A 19255-nucleotide genomic window follows, 5' to 3' on the forward strand; every position below is an offset into this window, starting at 1 on the left:
AGGTGTCGCCACCCTCTGGCGTCATGCTTCACTCTCTCCTCCTTAGCCCAGTGAGCAGGATGTGAGAGCCTGTGTCTCCTTACACACACTATATCCTTTGGTTTTCTTAGTTAGTTACCTCTTATAGTTTACTATAAAGGTATAGCTAGTATCCTTCATTAATTTGCATTGATAATTAATCATTATTTCTACTGTTTATTCCGTGAGTTAGTTTGATTGTTCAGCTAGTATTACGTTGATGAAAAACTACTATTTTGTAGATTACGTTTTTCGCTGCAGATCCGCATGTAGTATGCCCTAGTTGTACTTACACGCCTTGTGCGTTTGATTCACGTTGCAGTTACTGCATTAATTTAACCAATTCTGCCTTTAATAAATACCATCTTTGCGTCTTGAGGCGTGTTGCAGATAGGTCACGCCAAACTAGGTGTAGACATGGCCGATACATCGGATTCCCCATCCAGTCAGCTGCTGTCGGCGATCCCTCCCCGTTTGGTGTTCTGCTTGAGACCCCATCGGAAGAGGGGACGTGGGATGCAGTCCGTCACCTCTAAGAAGCGACCGGCCTCCCCAGACATCCCGTCGCCATAGATAAAGTCCAAGAGGGCCACAACGTTCTTCTCAAGCGCAGACTTCGTACCCCAGGGCAGCGTCATCCTCCAAAGGGAAATCTACTGAAGTCATCGAGAACTTTCTCAGCAGAGATCGTTCCAGCAGCAGAATTGGGCCTCTACGATGATCAACCAATCATCATACCCGACATACGCCACAAGAAGCGACCAGTGACAGCGACAGTGACTTCAGCAGAGATCACCATGCAGCCTGATGCCTCTACACTGATGTCAGACGAGATCGCGGAGGGCCCCACCGCTATCAGCGCAGAGAGGGCACCATCTACTACGCCGCAGATCATCCCAGACGATCTAATGAAGCAGATCATGATCATGATGGAAGGCCACTACAGACTGGAGAAGCAGCCATCCCAGGGTCCGAGCCTTCGCGAAGGCTCCAACGTAGACAGCACCCCAGAGGCACCCCCAGTCAACGTAGCAGCCACGACGATGCCGTCTTCGCGAAGGAAGTCACAGACCACCTCCACGAAGGACCCAGATGCACAGCCTTCGCGAAGGCGGGAAAGATCATCACCCTCTTCGGCGTCATACTCAGATACGGAATCTGATCATCAGACCTCACGGAAGCCTTCGCGAAGGTCATATCACCGTTCCCCAGGACCGGACGCAGAGGAAGCTTCGCGAAAGCGTTCGCGAAGGACACCTGAACCCAGATCGTCATCATCATCTAAAAGGACATCGAGGGACTACACAAGAGCTTCGCGAAGCTACCAACGGTCCCCTCATAGGTCGCCAAGAAGATCAACCTATCGATGTAGATCACCAAGACGATCGCCTCACGCCGATCACCACGCCCGATCTCCACGTACATCACCACGTCGATCACCTCACAGGTCTGCACATAAGCCTACAACTAGATCTCCACAAGCGTCAAACGATATAGAGATAGAGCCACACAGTCCTACATCAGAAGAGCAACAACCTCTCATTTATGATGACGGAATGGAAGATGATGGAGGAATTATTTTCTCAGATGCGGAGATAAGATATTGGATGGTCAATAATCTAGATCTCTCATCACCTTCCAAGAGTGGCAATTCGGCGCAGACTTATCTGATGAAAGAAGACGATGCAGATGCTATTACACTACCCCCAATCGACCCGATTGCGGCGGTACCACAGAACCTAGATACAGCATTCAACAAAGCCACGAAGGTTCAAACACCACATCTGCCAAACTTTCCACGCCAAGAAGTTCTCCACTCATAATATGGACCCTTCTTCAAGGAGCAAGACATCGATGAGAACTACAAGCTGATCTCCGATGCCAAGAACAAGTACTACAAGATTGATGATCGAAAATTGGTTCAGATAGAAACCATGGCGAAGGCGTATGTTCTTTGGTCTAAATAGATCTAGAACAATAAATGAGACACTTATCACCAGATTTAGTAACACACGACCTCTGAAGATGGTAGAATGATTTACTCGGCCCTACTGATGCAAAGAAGGACCAGCAGTTCCTAACAGATCATCTCACGTCTGTCTCAGCAGCACTGACCTTAGCTTCTGCGTCGTCAAGGCCTCCTCGCTTCCTGCAACTGGGGTGAGAACTTTACAGCTCCACTATATACAGCCCCGTGGTCTTCCCCATCCATCTTTGGCGGAGGAATAGACAAAGTCTCCAAGGAAGTCACCAAGGATTCCAGAGAAGTCCTGATGATTAAATCGATGGACAAGCTAGCCAGTGTCATTCGACAGACTTCACAAAGATACTCAGGAGATCTAAATTCACGGGCCTACAAAGAGCAAGAGACAGGAAGATAGCCAGTTCCAGGGAAGAGATTCTTTTAAAATTAAGCCCATATGGCAACTATAGAGGAGGGTCAGGAAGAGGCAGGACACCCAGAGGTTCCCGCAACTATAAACGCTGAAAGACAGGTTCGAAGCGACTGGAGTCTTCCACCCCAGCCGTTCCAGTACAACCGTCACAAGTGGGTGGGCGTCTCCAACTACACTGGGAAAACTGGGAATACTTCAAGACACCTATGTCTCCAACATTCTTCAACGCAGATTTCGTGATCCCACTACAGGCCAAGCCTCCGCTAACAGTCAACCCTCCCAAGTTCGAGGTACAGGCACAGCAACTACTAAAGTTAAGAGGCTGTTACATTACTCCTAACCAAGCAGGCCATAGAAGTAATAGATCAAGGAAACATCAACCAGGTTTCTACTCCCCAGTTTTCCTAGTACCCAAGAAAAACTCCAAGGAGAAATACAGACTCATTTACAACATGAGCTTCTTCAACAAGACTTATCTACGCAGACCACCGAAGTTCCACATGATACATCTACCGCAGTTACGGCACATGATTCGTCCCATGGACTACATGGGCAGTATAGATCTACAAGATGCCTATCTGCACATCCCTATACATCCCGAATCCAGGAAATACCTACGGTTTACTCTAGACGGGTTACATTACCAGTGGAAAGTACTCCCCATTCGAATAACATCAGCCCCATGGTTATTCACGAGGATAAGCGAAACCGATTGTCACCTATCTACATCGTCAAGGGCTCACGAGTCGTTCTTCCCTCGACGACGGGATACAAGTAGATCAAGATCCACAGCATCTCAAACTACAGTTAAACTACATCATAAAGCTACTAACACAGCTGGGATGGTTAGTAAACTTACACAAGTCGGACCTAGTACCATCACAAAGATCTGCAATTCCTAGGCATTCGATTTATCACCAATCTCAACCGTATAGTCGTCGTGACCAGAAGACCGTTGGCTCAAGATCCAACAGATCATTCCTCCAGCCCTACTCTCTCCGCTACCACTTGACAATGGCAGAGTTTACTAGGTCTTCTAACATCAGCCCAAGACTTGACAGTCATAGGCAGATTACAGTTACGTCCCTTACAGGTCTTCATCAACACACATCTCGGCGACCTACAACCATTCAGTCTGCGGAACATCTCAGACCTCATCTACTATGGTGGACCAAGAAATCGAATGTCTGCGAAGGGATCTGTTTAGCAGAGCAGGAATTCAAAACCCATCTATATGTAGATCGCGATGCCTCAAGGTTGGGGAGCTCATCTCACCAACCAGGCGGCATCAGGGTTATGGAATCAGCTAGAAAGCAAGCTCCACATAAACTCATTAGAGATGAAAGCTGTAATCAACGCCATAAGACATTGGAGCAACATTCTACAGAATGCGCACCTGATGATACATACCGACAACTTCGACAGTGGCGTTCTATGTGAACAGGCAAGGCTCAACGAGATCGCCAACCTTTTGACTTTAACCTTTCAACTGTTCGAATTAATCCAAGATCTAAATCTACATGTCAAAGCATGCCACATTCCCGAGCCAGGAATATACTAGCTAGCAGGCGACTCTCGGCCACATCTACCGTCACCCGACAGAATGGATGCTCAATACAGAGATATTTGCACAGATAATCAAGCAAATAGGAGCCGCGTAGTAGATCTATTAAGCCACAAGATTCAACAATCAACTACCGACATTAGGTGTCACCAGTTCCAGACCCACAAGCATGGGCAACGGACGGCTCTAAGCATATCATGGAAGGCCTCAATGCGTGCAGCGTTTCCGCCCCCAGCAATAATACCTCAAGTATTACAGAAAATCAGCCAAACACAGAGCCTACAACTCATTTTGGTCAGCCCTACTGGCCGGTTAGAACGTGATGTTTCCGGCTCTAATACAAGAAATCGGGTCAACCGCACTAGAGCTACCCAAGCGCTCAAAGCTGTTAATACATCCACACACCAAACAGGTGCACAGAAACCCAGAAGTATTCAAACTTCACGTATGGACTGTATTAAAATGTGTTTAAACAAGAGAGGATATTCTACCAGGGCGGCAAAAGCGGTCAGCTTGCCTTTACGATACTCAACGCGAAACTTGTACGACGACAAGTGGCACAGTTTCAAAATTATGCAGCAAACAAGGGTTTTACAGCAAGAGATGCTACGCATCCTCAAGTAGCAGACTATTTGTGTTACTTCTACGCAAAACAAACATTTAAAAGGCTCGACATTGTCAACATATCTTGCAGCTTAGTTCTGTGATTTCTATGAGAACGGGTGTTAAATTGACAAAAACACCAGAGTTACTGGCCTTACTACGTGCTTTCGATTGGAGGACCAAAGCGCGAAGTTCCGCTTCCAGCTTGGGATCTGAATGTAGTGCTACAACACCTCACAAGTGAGGATTATGAACCATTGGAATCGACAACCTTTGAATTTCTCTCACAGAAAACAATTTTCCTGTTATCGCTAGCCACGGCAGCCAGAATATCTGAAATTCAGCTCTAGATTATGAGAGGATACAGTTTGATGACAATCAAAACACAGCACCTGGGATTAAGATGGGATTTCATCGCCAAAATCAACTACCAGGACAACCAGACAGGTTATTTCCGTCCCTCGCTATCCTCGATTCTCGATCTCAAGATACATTGGACTTATCTCTATGCCCAGTACGAGCTCTCAAAATCTATTTACGTGGATTCCAAAACAAGGCTTAAGATCGCTCAGAAGATTGTTCATCCCGTTATCGCCTACTAATCAGACAGAAGTCTCTCGTACCACCATATCTATATGGATAAGAACTGTCATTCTCACGCCTACAAGGCAGCAGGACTGGACCCTCCAACAGCATCAAATCCACATGAAATCAGGGCATTGGCCTCCACCCTCGCCCTTCACGGTAACTGTTCATTGAATACAATTATGGAAGGATGCTTCTGGAAATCTAACATGGTGTTTGCTAATCACTATCTGAGAGATATCACCACCGAGGGCGTCTCTGGCATTCACCATTTCGGTCCTTTGGTCCTCGGCTCAGCAATTGACAGTCCCTCGTGGGCCTTAATATTCACCCCCACGAGATTATTATGTATATTATACATACATTATTTAGCTTATAACTCCACGGAGTTCTAGGGCTATGTATATATTTAGCTTAGGTTATTCAACCTTAAGCTCATACTGAGTTTTATGTTCAGTTGTACAGCTTCTCTATCAGAGTAGCTTGTTATATCTATAAATTGGTATATTAGTCTATTAGTAATGTAATACCCCAGTTATGGTATATATAACCTATGGCTTATTATAAAGGAAATATCCTAAGTCAATGCCTTTATGAAGTTCCCGCAGGGGTTATTACAGTATAAGTTATTTAAATCACTAATTATTAATCCAAAGTATTCTGTTTATGCCCACCACCACTCCGGTGGATTCTACAAGCAAAAGAGCATGAGTCAGGATAAGGAAAAATATGTAATTTTTTGAGTAAAATTGATATTTTATACTTATCCTGACTCATGAGGTTAGCCCTCCCATCCTCCCCACATAACACTTTGGATTTCCCTGTAAATTCAAGTGTTGGGCTCGCAAAATCAGGAGAGAGTGAAGCATGAGGCCAGAGGGTGGCGACACCTGTTCCCGCGCTTGCGGCAGGGGAGAGTGAAGCATGAGGCCAGAGGGTGGCAACTCTTGGGTGAGTACCAATTAGTGATTTTACATTGAAGGGAGCTTCAATTAAGGAGATACAAGTGTTCCACTATGTTCGCAAGAGGAAGGGGACAAGCAAAAGAGCATGAGTCAGGATAAGTATAAAATATCAATTTTACTCAAAAAATTACATTTTAGGCAAGCTTACAAACCAAACCAAATTTTACTTGACTCAACTACTTGAATGGGTTTTTTTCAGATGAGCCATCCGACACAACAAGCAAAGGTTTCATTGAAGATTCCATTCCTACTGTAGATAAGGATAACGTGGAAAGCTCGGGTACAATTGTCTTTCTCTTTGTAACATAGTTTACTAATGTGAAACTGCACAGAAATTACCACTAAAACCATTTAAGTTTTCTTTTTGGCTTTGTATTAATGATTGTGCTTAATTTTACTTCATGAATTTCATCAATAACATTTGTAGACACGTTTTTGTCGGACATGCAGAACTCCTTGGTGAGGCCCGCCATATAGCTGGAATATTGCTGAGCGCGGTGTAAAACTCAACTCAACCGTGGCGAGGCAGTCACTGGTACGAGTGACTCCCTTTCAGATAGTATCTTAAGTTCATATGAAGTGACATGACATTGCTGGTCGAGGACGGAAATTAATTTATCAGTTTTGATGATTAAGTGTGTTAGGTTGTTATGTGCTGCTAATATGAATTCATCACATGAAGATGTGTGCCATGATCTTTTCCTTTTCTGTTTCATTAAAGGCCACACTCCTGAAGACAGCCTAGCAGTTGCGAGTGAAATTAACTCTGACAGTGGTAGATATGATTTTATTTCATTTGCATGTATAGATTCTTCACCAATATGAAAAAACAGTAATATGCTGGTAATTTTCAAAATTCATTGTAATGCAACTTAAATACTGAATAGTAGTTCAAGACAGTGGCTTGTTCACTGAAAAAATGTTTCTGTATTTTTCACAAACTTGCATATGTTGAATAGTGCTTGTTACAGTTACATTTACATGTCTTATTTACATTATAACTTTCTCAAATTCATCAAATCAGGAGATGGTTGCGATTCAGTGGATCCAGTCAGAAAAGCACCAAAGAGAGGCACAAAGAATTCTTGTGTCAGGTGTGTATATACATAACCACTATTAGAGATCGAGTACTGTCTCCATTTGTCAAGTTTCCATGCCCCAACTAGCATGAAGTTGTGTACGTTATACTTACATTGACTTCTTATATAGGCTTGTCAAATAGTAGCTATCACTAGTATCAGATACAGCATTTTGTTATTTTCCACAATGTGTAAAAATTTCGAGTTTCCATAACAACAAAACAACTGAAAACAGTGAGCAGATTTTGTTTAAAGTGTGCAATATTTCTTCACTGAAGATGGCACACCGATACAGTTTGATCTAGTTTTTGCCTATTAATAGTTATTGAATTTCATTTTTATGATAGAATATTTTTAAACTTATCCTACCTCATGGTATGCACTTCTCTCTCTACTTCGACCAAGGCGTGGAAATGTGCTGTAGGCTAAGTTGAAGCCAATGTTCTGGCCTCACACCCACCCGACCTCTAACCCCTCTCCTATAGCTGGACCTGTCATTCATCTCTGTAAAGCATGCTAGGCGCTCAGATGGTCACGTGACATCCCACTACTGTCATTCTTTTTCTTGTTGCTCACCGAGGTGGATGTGTGATGTTACCTCTGTCTGCCACTCATCTCCATTGTATTCATCATGGGGGAAAAGTAGTCGTTCGTCAAGGAAAAGAAAACATTGTGATGAATGCAGGAGTAACTTTTCTGCTGCTGACAATATCGTTCTGGATGAGAGCCGTTATACTAAGAGCCTACAAAGCAGCAGGATTAGAACTTCCAAGAGCTTCCAACCCACACAAAGTGAGAGCACTGGCGTAAACTCTTGCTCTGCATGGAAATTGCTCTATATCATCAATTATGGAGGGCTGCTTCTGGAAGTCAGATACGGTGTTTGCCAACCACTACCTCCGAGACATAGCCACTGAAGACGTCTCCGGCATTCACCAGTTTGGGCCTCTTGTTGTAGCACAACAACTAACGGTTCCTCAAAGGCGCTGAGTTGAAATCTCACCTTTTATCACGTTGACTTGTTGATAACTTTTACTATGGAAAAGTTTCTAGTTTGAAAGTCCATGCACACAATCTAGACTAGGCTAGCATGAGTGATTAAGAGTCATGGGTTGTAACTCATAACTAGTAAAAAGAAGATGCTAGTATATCTTAGGCCACATGAATCTAGAAGATTCACTTGTCTGAGAGAGAAGTAAGACAAGATTGTGGTCCCCCCGAGTTATAATGGAAGTTGGAAGAATAGGATCTAGGAAATGCCATTACGCAGTTCCCATGGGGGGATACAGGACGTATCTATGAAGAGCTGTGACTTGACCCACCACCAATCCGTAGGATTCTATAAGCAAAGATCATGCGTCAGGATAAGGAAAAATATTGATATTTTATACTTATCCTGACTCATGAGGAGAAGCCCTCCCAACCTCCCCGCTGTAAACACTTCGGATTTCACAGTAGATCCAGGTGCATGGGCAGAAAAATAAGGAGCGAGTGACAAGTAAGGATAGTCACATGGCTGTTTACGCCGGAAAAGGGAGGTAACTCGGGGGAGAGTGAATTCAGGGAACCACAAAGGATTCAAGTGTTCCACTACCATTCGCAAGGAAAAGGGAGATAAGCAAAGATCATGAGTCAGGATAAGTATAAAATATCAATTAAAAATGACATAATTCAACACATTCAGGTTGAAGATTCTCTGCGACTACTGCCTCACTACGTTCCCAACAACCCTGACCTACGCTCCACGTCCTCCACTTCCTTTCGAGGTAAAGGTTACCCTCGAGGACATCCCGAATGCCAAAGCTGCTCTTTCACCATTTCACGCTCCTCTGCCAGATCGGGATCTGCGAAACAGTGACTTGATGACATCGCCGCACGACTGGGACTTTCTGCCCTTTGAGTAGTAGACTCTCCGGTAGGCGGAAGATTTGGAACCTATGCACCCAATTGGATCATTTTGGAAGACGCCTACGTTCAGTCCACTTTGACCTTGGGATTTCAACTCCCTCTGGTTGGTACTCCTCCATTGACTCTTCAGCTGCTATCCTGACAGTAGTCCTGCAAACCACGATCGACACATTGATACAGAAGCTTGCGGTCTAAAATCTTGGTCCGGCTCCCATCGGTCCGGGGTTCTATTCTCCAATATTCCTGGTTCCGAAGAAAGACTCAGACAAGCTGTGTTTAATCTTCAATATGAAGGTATTCAATGCGATGATGATCCTCCAACAACCTCCCCACTACCAGATGGTTTCGGTGGTGCTGTTACGTACTGAAATCAAGCCAGACGACTTCATGATCAGTCTAGTCTTGCAGGATGCCTACCTTCATGTACATCTTTGAGGGCACCTACCATCAGTGGCGTGTCCTCCTATTTGGCATTTCTATGACCCCATGGCTATTCACACGGGTTACGAAGCCAATCACAAGATTTCTTCACCGCAGGGGTATCATCTTCAAGGCATATATCGATGATTGCATCCAAGCGCAGACAGATCAACGTCATCTCCTTTATCACATGACTTCACGATACAGCTTCTTCGCCAATTAGGTTGGCTCGTGAATTTGCACAGGTCGGAACTAGTCCCCACGCACCGGCTTCAGTTCATCGGGGCGGTGTTCAACACCAATCTCAACAAACTCTTTGTCTCAAGAGATTGGTTCCTTAAAATTCAGCGGTTGGTAGCCCTAGCATTCTCGCAACCCAGGACTCTTTGTCAGTGGCAACAACTTCTGGGTTTGTTGATGTCAGCACAGGCTTTGACTCTCGGGACAGCTTCAACTATGGCCTCTCCAGTTTTTTCTGTGTCTGCACATCAGGATCGGCGACCCTCACGCGTTGATCTCTCTTCCTCCAGTGCTCCATCCCCATCTCCAATGGTGGTTGGACGAGTTGAATGTTTGCGGCGGAGTCTCTTTAAAGCCGTTTTCTCCAGTTCATCATCTGTATGTAGACGCCTCTGTACACGGGGAGGGAGCTTACCTACTAGATCAGCAGGTGGCAGGGCTGTGGTCTCCCGCAGACCAAACGTGTCTCATCAACATCTTGGAGTTCAGGGCAATCATTTTGGCGATCACTCATTGGCAATGACTTCTACAATCAACCAGCCTTCTGGTTCGTTCAGACAACGCCTCAGTAGTATTGTATATCAATCAGATGGGTTCCACGGGCTCCCCACAGCTCCTTCAATGGACCCAATAGTTATTCCGCTTGGTGGACTCGCTCAACATCACGGTCAAGGCCAATCACATTCCAGGTGTGAAAAACATCATTGCCGATTCACTGTCCCGCTCAGCTCGGCCTTCCCTGACAGAGTGGAAACTGCATCTGCAGATCTTCCAGACTCTTTGCTTTCCGATGTCAAACCCGACAGTGGATCTATTCGCAACCCGCTTCAACACCCAGCTTCTGAAGTTTGTGTCGCTGATTCCAGGTCCTCTGGCATGGGAACATGACACACTAGCCATCCTCTGGGAAGACCTCAACACGTATGTGTTTCCACCAGTGGCGCTACCTCCACGCATACTGCTCAAGTTACGAACGACGCAGCGGATGACACTGCTTTTGGTTGCGCCTTACTGGTCGTCCGGAAGTTGGTTTGTAGACCTGCAAAACATGGCGGATCCACACCCAATTGCCACAGCGCATCGTGTTTCCACCCGATTACTCTACGATGATAAATGGAAGAACTTTGAAGCATATTGTAAGGTGAAGGGCATTACTTCCCCTACTACAGCATCACCACAGATGGTAGCTGAATATCTCCAGCATCTACGTGCTTCCAAGAAGTCACATATTTAGCTGGGCTTAACACGGTCATTGCCATGGCTTCGGGTGTCAAAGTGTCGACTGTCCCTTAACTCCAGTCTCTCCTGCGATCTTACAAGGTTGTTGATCAATCTCGGAAGTTCTGGCCACCAGTTTGGGATCTTTCTGTGGTTCTTAAGACATCTCACGTCAGAGGGAATATAAGCCTTTGAGCATGCTATGTTTAAGACTTTCTTCCTCATAGCTCTTGCGACAGCTGCCCGCATTTCCGAATTTCACGCACTGGATGTCAACAGGGTGCAGTTTGAGAGGACATGACATGCCAAAGTTTTCCTAGGTAACCTCACCTAGCTTGACTAGGGCTTGTTAGTACTGTCATACCCATGACTCGGTAGACTGTGAGGCCAGTCTTCTACTTGTGCAGAGGTGGTCGACACTCCACTTGACCTCTGCTCTTTGAGCTATTACGTCAGCGAAGTGTTGATTTCCGATTACCTATATGGTTTTCAAAGTGTTCCGCTCCTAAGTTCTTTTCTCACCTTTGGTAAGATGGTGGATTGGTACTGAAAGTTAACCGGACCGGACTGTTCTCCCTTTCACCGCCTTCCAGTGTTTGTCTGTGGGAGATAGTTTCGAAGCAGGTGCTGGCCAGATTAAGGTCTTCAACTTTAATTCACTGGGGTTTCTGAAAAATCGTGGGGAGGCGGGGCTTACTTGCCAAACTGTCACCTTTTGCTTGCCAAAAGTTGCATCTGAAAACCACATTAATTCGGGACAGCCCACTCCCTAGAGTATTTGTGCTATGTAAGCCGAGAGGTTTATTAATCAGAAGCAACCCATCACAAGTATTGGAGTAAGCATGTCGGGAGTTGGTGCTTTCTCTAGGCCTCCTTGTGTTATGCGACCTCACGGTTGTTGTGTTGACATAGGGTAATCTGCGGCCAACCATCCAACCGTGGGATAATGCATACCGTGCATAAGTTTTAAATTAAGAAATTTTATCTATAAATTGTATATTTATATACTTATCCTATCTCACACGATGGATTCCCACCTGAGCTTCCCAACATCTCAGATTCCTTGGAGCTCCAAGACGAGAATGACAGTAGTGGGATGTCACGTGACCATCTGAGCGCCTAGCATGCTTTCCAGAGATGATTGAAAACGGCCAAAACAAAATTCGAGAAAACGGCCACTGCCCTCAAGAAAACGGCCACCGCTGCTAGAGAGAATGGCCTCTTGGCCAAGAGAAAACCCTCATTATATATAACAGAAAACTACATGTATTGTATTTTGTTTTTGATCATCTTAAAATCAATATCATAATAAAAAGGCAACAACAATGATAACATAGTCATGGCAAAGTTTTAAGTTGAACATCTACAAGTTGTATTTATGTATTATACACACACACACACACATATTATATTATATTTTCTTTACATAGTTTGTTGTTATTGATAATAAATATGATGCATGTACTAAATAGATAAACAGAATAAATAAGAACTCTATCAAATACTAGTATTTCATGCTTTTTCTTTATCCTGACTCGTGCTAAATGCTTGTCTCCTTCCTCTTGCGAATGATAGTGGAACACTTGAAATCCCTTGAAGTTTCCCTCTAAAAAGCGGATGTAAAATCATCACTCACCCACGAGTAGTCTCCCTTGCCTCCTTTGGCGCCCTTTTCAGTCACCTGACCAGCCATGTTTGTCACTCTCTCCTTCTTCGCCCTTGAGGACGGTTGTGAGTGCACCTGGGTCCCTATACGGCACATATCCTTTTCTATTTTGGACCTTTTACATCTAAATTGCAGCTGTATACGTTTTTTTGATTGTATATGATCAATTTGTTTTGGAATTATGTCTAAATTATACGTTGTTTGCCATGTTTTTCATCTTGTTTACAATTGATGGAAACTTGTATTCGTTGTAGGTACCGGCTGACTGAGTCTTAAAAGAGAGTGGTGGGCTTTGTTTCCGGAGTACAACTCGAAAACCGTTTAATATCTTTCAACGAAACTTAGCAGATATATCAAAGAGAACCTTAAGTGATGCCTTTTGCTATTTACAGATATTTGTCATATCTTTTTTTCTTGGTTTCCATGGAAACGTTTTGGACTTTGTCTAAAAAATGAAGTTCAACTTTAAGTAACTGTCAGATGATTTGCTCTTTCATGTTTGTAGAGGCCGGGGGGATTTGTCATCTTCTGATGACTCTTGTTTAGTATGGAAAAACGCTAGTCCAAGATAGGCATAGTGATTAACAATAGATAATTGTTTGCTATTCAAAAACATTTTTCTATATAGGCAACAGATCCACCTCTTCTAAAGATAACTATGTTCACAGATAATTTTCCATTCATTTGTATACCGTTCCAAAATATTATAAGTAGTACGATGGCTATGGTGGTTTCTTGCAAATTGTGAAAGCCCATTTTGGCCAAAAATACCCATATAAGTTTCATTGTTAAAGTACAGCATAGGTTTATAATATGCCCTATGTTCTGACATTTGCTGTTTATTCACAAAATTGAAAGTGGTTTAATGGTGTTCATAATCTAGTTGTCATGGTTGTACTCAATGTAAAGTTATATCTTGCATGTTTATTCTTTCCAAATACGCCTTTGATAATTACAACATTTTGTGATAATGAAGAAATGTGTTCCTGACTTTGAATGAAACAATTCAATTAAATCATTAGTTTCACATTTATGCTCTTTGTCAAAAGCCTTTAATATAAAATACCATGGTTTTCAGATGATATATTACTGACTTCACCTGAGAATATATATTTGATGGTCACGGTAAAATGTATCTAATAGTATTTTCTTCATCACAAATATCAATGTTTTGGTTAATGTAATAAATTAACAAATACTGTGTGTATTTATGATATGTGTGAAGGAAATATCTTAACAGGGTGGTTAGGACTGGCTGAAAGGGAGGAAGGAGGCCAGTTTTTACACTTAAATGGTCAGGGAAAAATCAATACTTGTCAGGAAAAAGTCAGGGAATTTTGGCCTGCCATGCCTGTGGGAACCCTGATATATTATGTCCTGATTGCACTACTACATGTTATTCCAGCTGGCTGTAAACATTGTCAGAAATTAACTACTATTGAATTTAATAACTACCTTTTTTTCTCTTCATAGACGTGCAAAGGACTGGGTAAGAAGGTATTCACAAGTCATGTCTGGTACATCGAGTGATTGCGCTGATAACCGTGTGTTAACTACTGCTGCCGGTGTTCATAATGCCAGTGAAGTGTCGAGCATTTTACGAGGGCAGGTCGCTGTTCCAGTGATGAACTCTGTCTCGAATAAGAAGAGATCGTCGTCAACAGAGCTGTCCTCTTCGCAGATGAAGAAGACTAGATAGTCTTCAATGCAGAAGAAGTCTACAGCCCCTAAGACTTCGTCGAAGTCTCTTCACAGCTCTACGCAGAAGACGAGATCCTTTTCTGCCGAGATTGTACCTCCGGAAGAAGCAGACGTGTATGATGATTCCCCCATCCTCATACATGAAGTCACAGTCGTCAGCAAGAAGACGAAGCTTGCTTCAACAGCTACATCGGCAACTATATCAGCGCAGACATTGACAGAAGACGTATCAACACAGACATCGGGTACCAGAGATAGCAGCAGTGTCAACTCTTAGAAGAGGCCTCAACGTTCTCAGAAGCATCATCAACCCTACGGCAGTCTCAACATACGTCGCAGAACTTCAACCCGGGGCTGTTTATGCGACAGTTTACAGATCAGATGATGTCGATAATGGAACGTCGCTTCGCACAGGAGAAAGCTGCTACGACGACCACTATGATGACTACGCGAAGGTTCAGCAGCCTCTCCAACGCACCTGGATGAAGAGGGAAGTCTGCACGAAGGCTCACGCACCCGACGATCTTCACCGTCTGAAGCTAGGAGCCTGGACAACACTACCAACATCAGCTCAGCCTTAGACGTCCCTGAAAGAGCCTCTAAGAATTATCCACACAGAAGCAGATCGAAGCGTTCTCCAGAACCCTACAGACGCCGCAGATATGGATCGTCATCACCGTTGGACTTAGACTCACATCAGGAACCTGCACGCAGGCACTCCACATCACACAGAGGAGAGATTACGTCAATCAGCCTTTGTGAAGGCCTAGAGAGATATCTCAAGACTCCAGGAGGGATACACGGTCACACCTGCACGCAGCTCTACGTACAGATCTACATACAGAGACTCACGTCATTATGGATCCTCAGATAGGGAAATGTCCAACTTCACCGTCTGAAGTTAGAAGTCTGGAGAACTCTACTAACGTAAGCTCAGCATAGCAGACCCCTCTGATGACAGTCGCCCTGCGCGAAGGAATATTAGCTACCGTATATGACCGTCTATAAGACGACCCCATGGATAAGACGACCCCCAAACTTGACCCTTAAAATCAGTGTCAAAATGGTATGTTTCGTGCATAAGTCGATCCCCCCGCGATGGGGTCCTAATCGCGGCAAACACAGACCACAGACAACTGGCAGTTACCAATAGTTATAACTTTGGTCCACATTATTCAAAGAATTCACTGTCATATATATTGTGTCTACTCACGGATCGAAACGAAGTGTAGTTGACAGAAAATGCATAATATATTTTGCTTCTCTAAATATCATATTTATTGTAGCAACAAACTGGCTTGCTTATTTTACCAGGGCGGTGGGGTAGCCTAGTGGTTAAAGCGTTGGCTCGTCACGCCGAAGACCCGGGTTCGATTCCATACATGGGCACAATGTGTTAAGCCCATTTCTGGTGTCCCCCGCCGTGATATTGCTGGAATATTGCTAAAAGCGGCGTAAAACTAAACTCAGTCAGTCAGCTTATTTTACCCCATTCAACAATCACGAACTGATTACCGCCTCGTTTTCCATTGACTGCTAGTTTACAGTAACATCGGTAAAAATGTGTGAATTTAAATAGCGTCCGTATTTTACCCCATTCCATGTGCTTACCACGTTCATGATGGTCCGTATAACCTTAGTGTTGATTATATATATTTTACATAAAAACTGTAAATAAAATTACACAATGCTAGGATATATTTCTTTGGGTTAAATAATAGTATTCTGTATTATATTTTACTGACGACTGCGTCAGAATTCATCCGTTATATTATTGTGCATGTTTGAACTTGTTAAGCGAGAAACATGTGCAAAAATGCAGCTGATTGCTATTTCCGGCTCAAATACACACGGTAATCTTAATTAATTTATAGAGCAAAAACTAACTAAAATTACACAATGCTAGGATATATTTCTTTTGGTTAAATAATAGTATTCTGTATTATATTTTACTGACGACTGCGTCAGAATTCATCCCGTTATATTATTGTGCATGTTTGAACTTGTTCGCCGGGAAACGTGTGCACAGCTGATTGCTATTTCCGGCTTTGTGTAATGCGAGACAAATCATACGGGTAATCTTAATCCCTGCAAATAATACAATGCCCAGCAAAAACAACTTATACTAGTAACTTAAAAGGTAAAGAATCTTGTCTTGTGATGTTTAATTGCAAATTTGACGTCTCTACTGACAAAGTCGTCTTCTGTTGTTTGTTCACACGAAGTGATACGATGTTCTTTTCTTACCCCTGGAAAAAAGTTTGACGAAAGCGTAACCCATGGATAAGACGACCCCCTTCTCCAGACTGCTTTTTTTGGTCCTCAAAATTCGGCTTATAGACGGTCATATACGGTATGCATGCTCTCTCGGATGAAGGCCTGCACGAACGGGTACGTTCGCGAAGATCTTTCCCGTCAGAAGTATCAGCAGTTAGAAGCCTGGAGGATTCAACGAACGCCAGCTTAGCATTAGCAGTCCACGATAGAGCCTCCACGCAGTTTCAGCATCTCAGCAGGAAGGATTCTAACACAGAAGTAGATCCAGTCGTTCTCCAGGATTCTACAGACTGTGCAGATAGGGATCTTCGAACTTGGACCTTCATCAACTTGCGCGTAGGCACTCACGGGGAGGAATATAATCAAAAGAACAGCCTTCGTGAAAGTGCAGGGAGCATGAGCAGGACTCTTGGAGGGACCACCTGTTGGAGCATACTGGTATGGAAGACTGTAGGAGGGATACGCTTCAGGAGCACTCACCTTAGCGCAGACATCCGCTCATAAATACACGTCGACATGGCTCTCCGGATCGGGAGATATTTGACAGGATGGTCTCGGATGAATAAGGTGTTCACAAGTCTCAGCGTAGATTGTCATAATGCAACAGAATATCAGAGTCAGCATGTCCCGCCGTTCAACGCTCACAGATTTCCCCTTCATCATACGGAGCCCTTCATGACAACATCAGGGTTTGAGATTACAAGATCATCAGTGAATCCCGTAGTAGATCTTTCAAGGTGGAAGATAAGAAGATAACGCAACTGGACACTACAACTAGATGTTGGCTATGTTGGATCAACGCGTGGCTGAAGGAAGGATGACGACTGCAGTAAAGATTATAAAGTTGAAGAATAGTCACAACAGATGACGGAACAGTCTGTTTACATCGGTACTACGCGACGAAGTTTTCGCACGCTTCCACTCAGCCATCTATACACGTGTTCACTCGTGTAACTCCGGCACAAGCCGAACAGAGAGGTTACGGAGAAGGCCGAGTGTTGGTGAAGAAATCAATGACTGCACAAGATTCTACGATGATCATTTACCTGCAAAACGGTGACGTCACATCTGATTGGTCCATGAGAGACATCGCCCTGCGCAGAACTCGGTCATAGTCACGCTTCAGGAAGTCGTTGACAGTTGTAAACAACTCTTTCAACGTGGGAAAGGCTCCATTTACAGTCCAGTTAGCAGGGTACAGCGTGGTTCAACTGTCTTCACGGGTCATAGAGGACTTCCCCTGTCAGCAGATTTAATATTGGTTATCTGGGGACTTGCATTGACAAGCGTTAGACAGTTTCTCCTCACGGCAGCCAGTCGACTATAAATAGACTTCACATCGATTGCAGTCCCAGTACATCATAGATTTTGCTGATCTAGAGACGACGAATTATGCATCATCGCTGCACATTGTTGGGATTCTGGTGACAACATCGTCATTACGTACTAACGGAAGATTGATGAGACAAGCTTCAAGCCATGATTCCAGAATCGATCATCTCTCCACTTCCATGATGGACATGGCAAGGGTTCCTAGATCCACTTACCTACAACGTAGGACATGATTGCAGTAGATGGCTAGTAATCTCCTAAATCGGAGTTGGAACCAAAACAGGATCTTCAATTTCTGGGAATATGGCTCATCACACCCCAGAATCACACAGTCGTCCCAGAGGATCGTTGGGTCAAGATACAAGCCAAGGTATCTCAAGCAATACTCTCTCCGTTGACACTACGAACTTGACAATGTCTTCTCAGTCTACTGACCTCAGCTCAAGACATGACCCTCAGAGGGAGGTTACAGTTGCGCCCACTACAAGATTTGTGAATGTTCACCTGAACAGTATGGGCCTGATTGTACTACCGGACAACCTGAACTCATATCTCTTGTGGTGGACCCAGAAGTTGAATATTTGCAGAGGAACCTATTTAACAGAGCTGGCCTGCAACACTCATCTTTACGTGGATGCATCGCTACAGGGATGGGGTGCTCACCTTGACAACGAAGTGGCAGCAGGAAAGTGGTCGAGCCAGGGTCAACTTCTTCACATCAACCTGTTGGAGATGAAAGCAGTGATCAACGCTTTACAACACTGGTCGAGCGTACTAAGGAATGCAATGCTCACGGTCCACACAGACAACTCCACAGTAGCAGTCTACATCAACAGACAAGGATAAATAAGTCTGCTAAAGCTCAGCCTTCTCCTGTTCAGCATCGTTGACGACCTGAACATCTACATAAAGGCATGTCACATTCCAGGAGCAAAGAATGTCATAGCAGGCGCTCTATCTCGTCCACTACAACCATCCCCGACGGAATGAATGTTACATCCAGAAGTAATTCAGTTCATCATACAGACAGTAGGATCCCCGCTGATAGAGAAAATCAAGCAGACGACACTGTTGCAACTGATTTTGGTCGCGCCCTATTGGCCAGCGAGCGTATGATTTCCCGTCCTCAGGCAAGATTTCGAAAGTCCAACCCTGAAACTACCAGAGTAGTCGAACCTGCTCGTCCATCCACACACCAAGCAAGCTCACGGGAATCCGGCATTGTTCCAACTACACATATGGACTGTATCAAGCTTGAGGGTACTCCGCCAGAGCAGCGAAAG

The 19255-nt window shown here is 44.1% G+C and overlaps 1 protein-coding gene across 2 annotated transcripts in view; it reads left to right on the top strand.

The window, feature by feature from the left end:
- LOC124282458 overlaps positions 1 to 19255 on the top strand; it is an 80350-nt gene that overhangs the window by 19572 nt on the left and 41523 nt on the right. For both annotated transcript variants that reach the window (XM_046718445.1, XM_046718447.1), the window contains 3 exons: positions 6331 to 6411; positions 6853 to 6906; positions 7156 to 7225. In XM_046718445.1, coding sequence (XP_046574401.1) covers positions 6331 to 6411; positions 6853 to 6906; positions 7156 to 7225 — 205 coding nt within the window. The remainder of the gene's footprint in view (positions 1 to 6330; positions 6412 to 6852; positions 6907 to 7155; positions 7226 to 19255) is intronic.

This window comes from Haliotis rubra, unplaced genomic scaffold (genome assembly GCF_003918875.1).
Source record: "Haliotis rubra isolate DU_JTF1 unplaced genomic scaffold, ASM391887v1 Scf3, whole genome shotgun sequence".
In the NCBI taxonomy this organism is placed as follows: Eukaryota; Metazoa; Mollusca; class Gastropoda; order Lepetellida; family Haliotidae; genus Haliotis; species Haliotis rubra.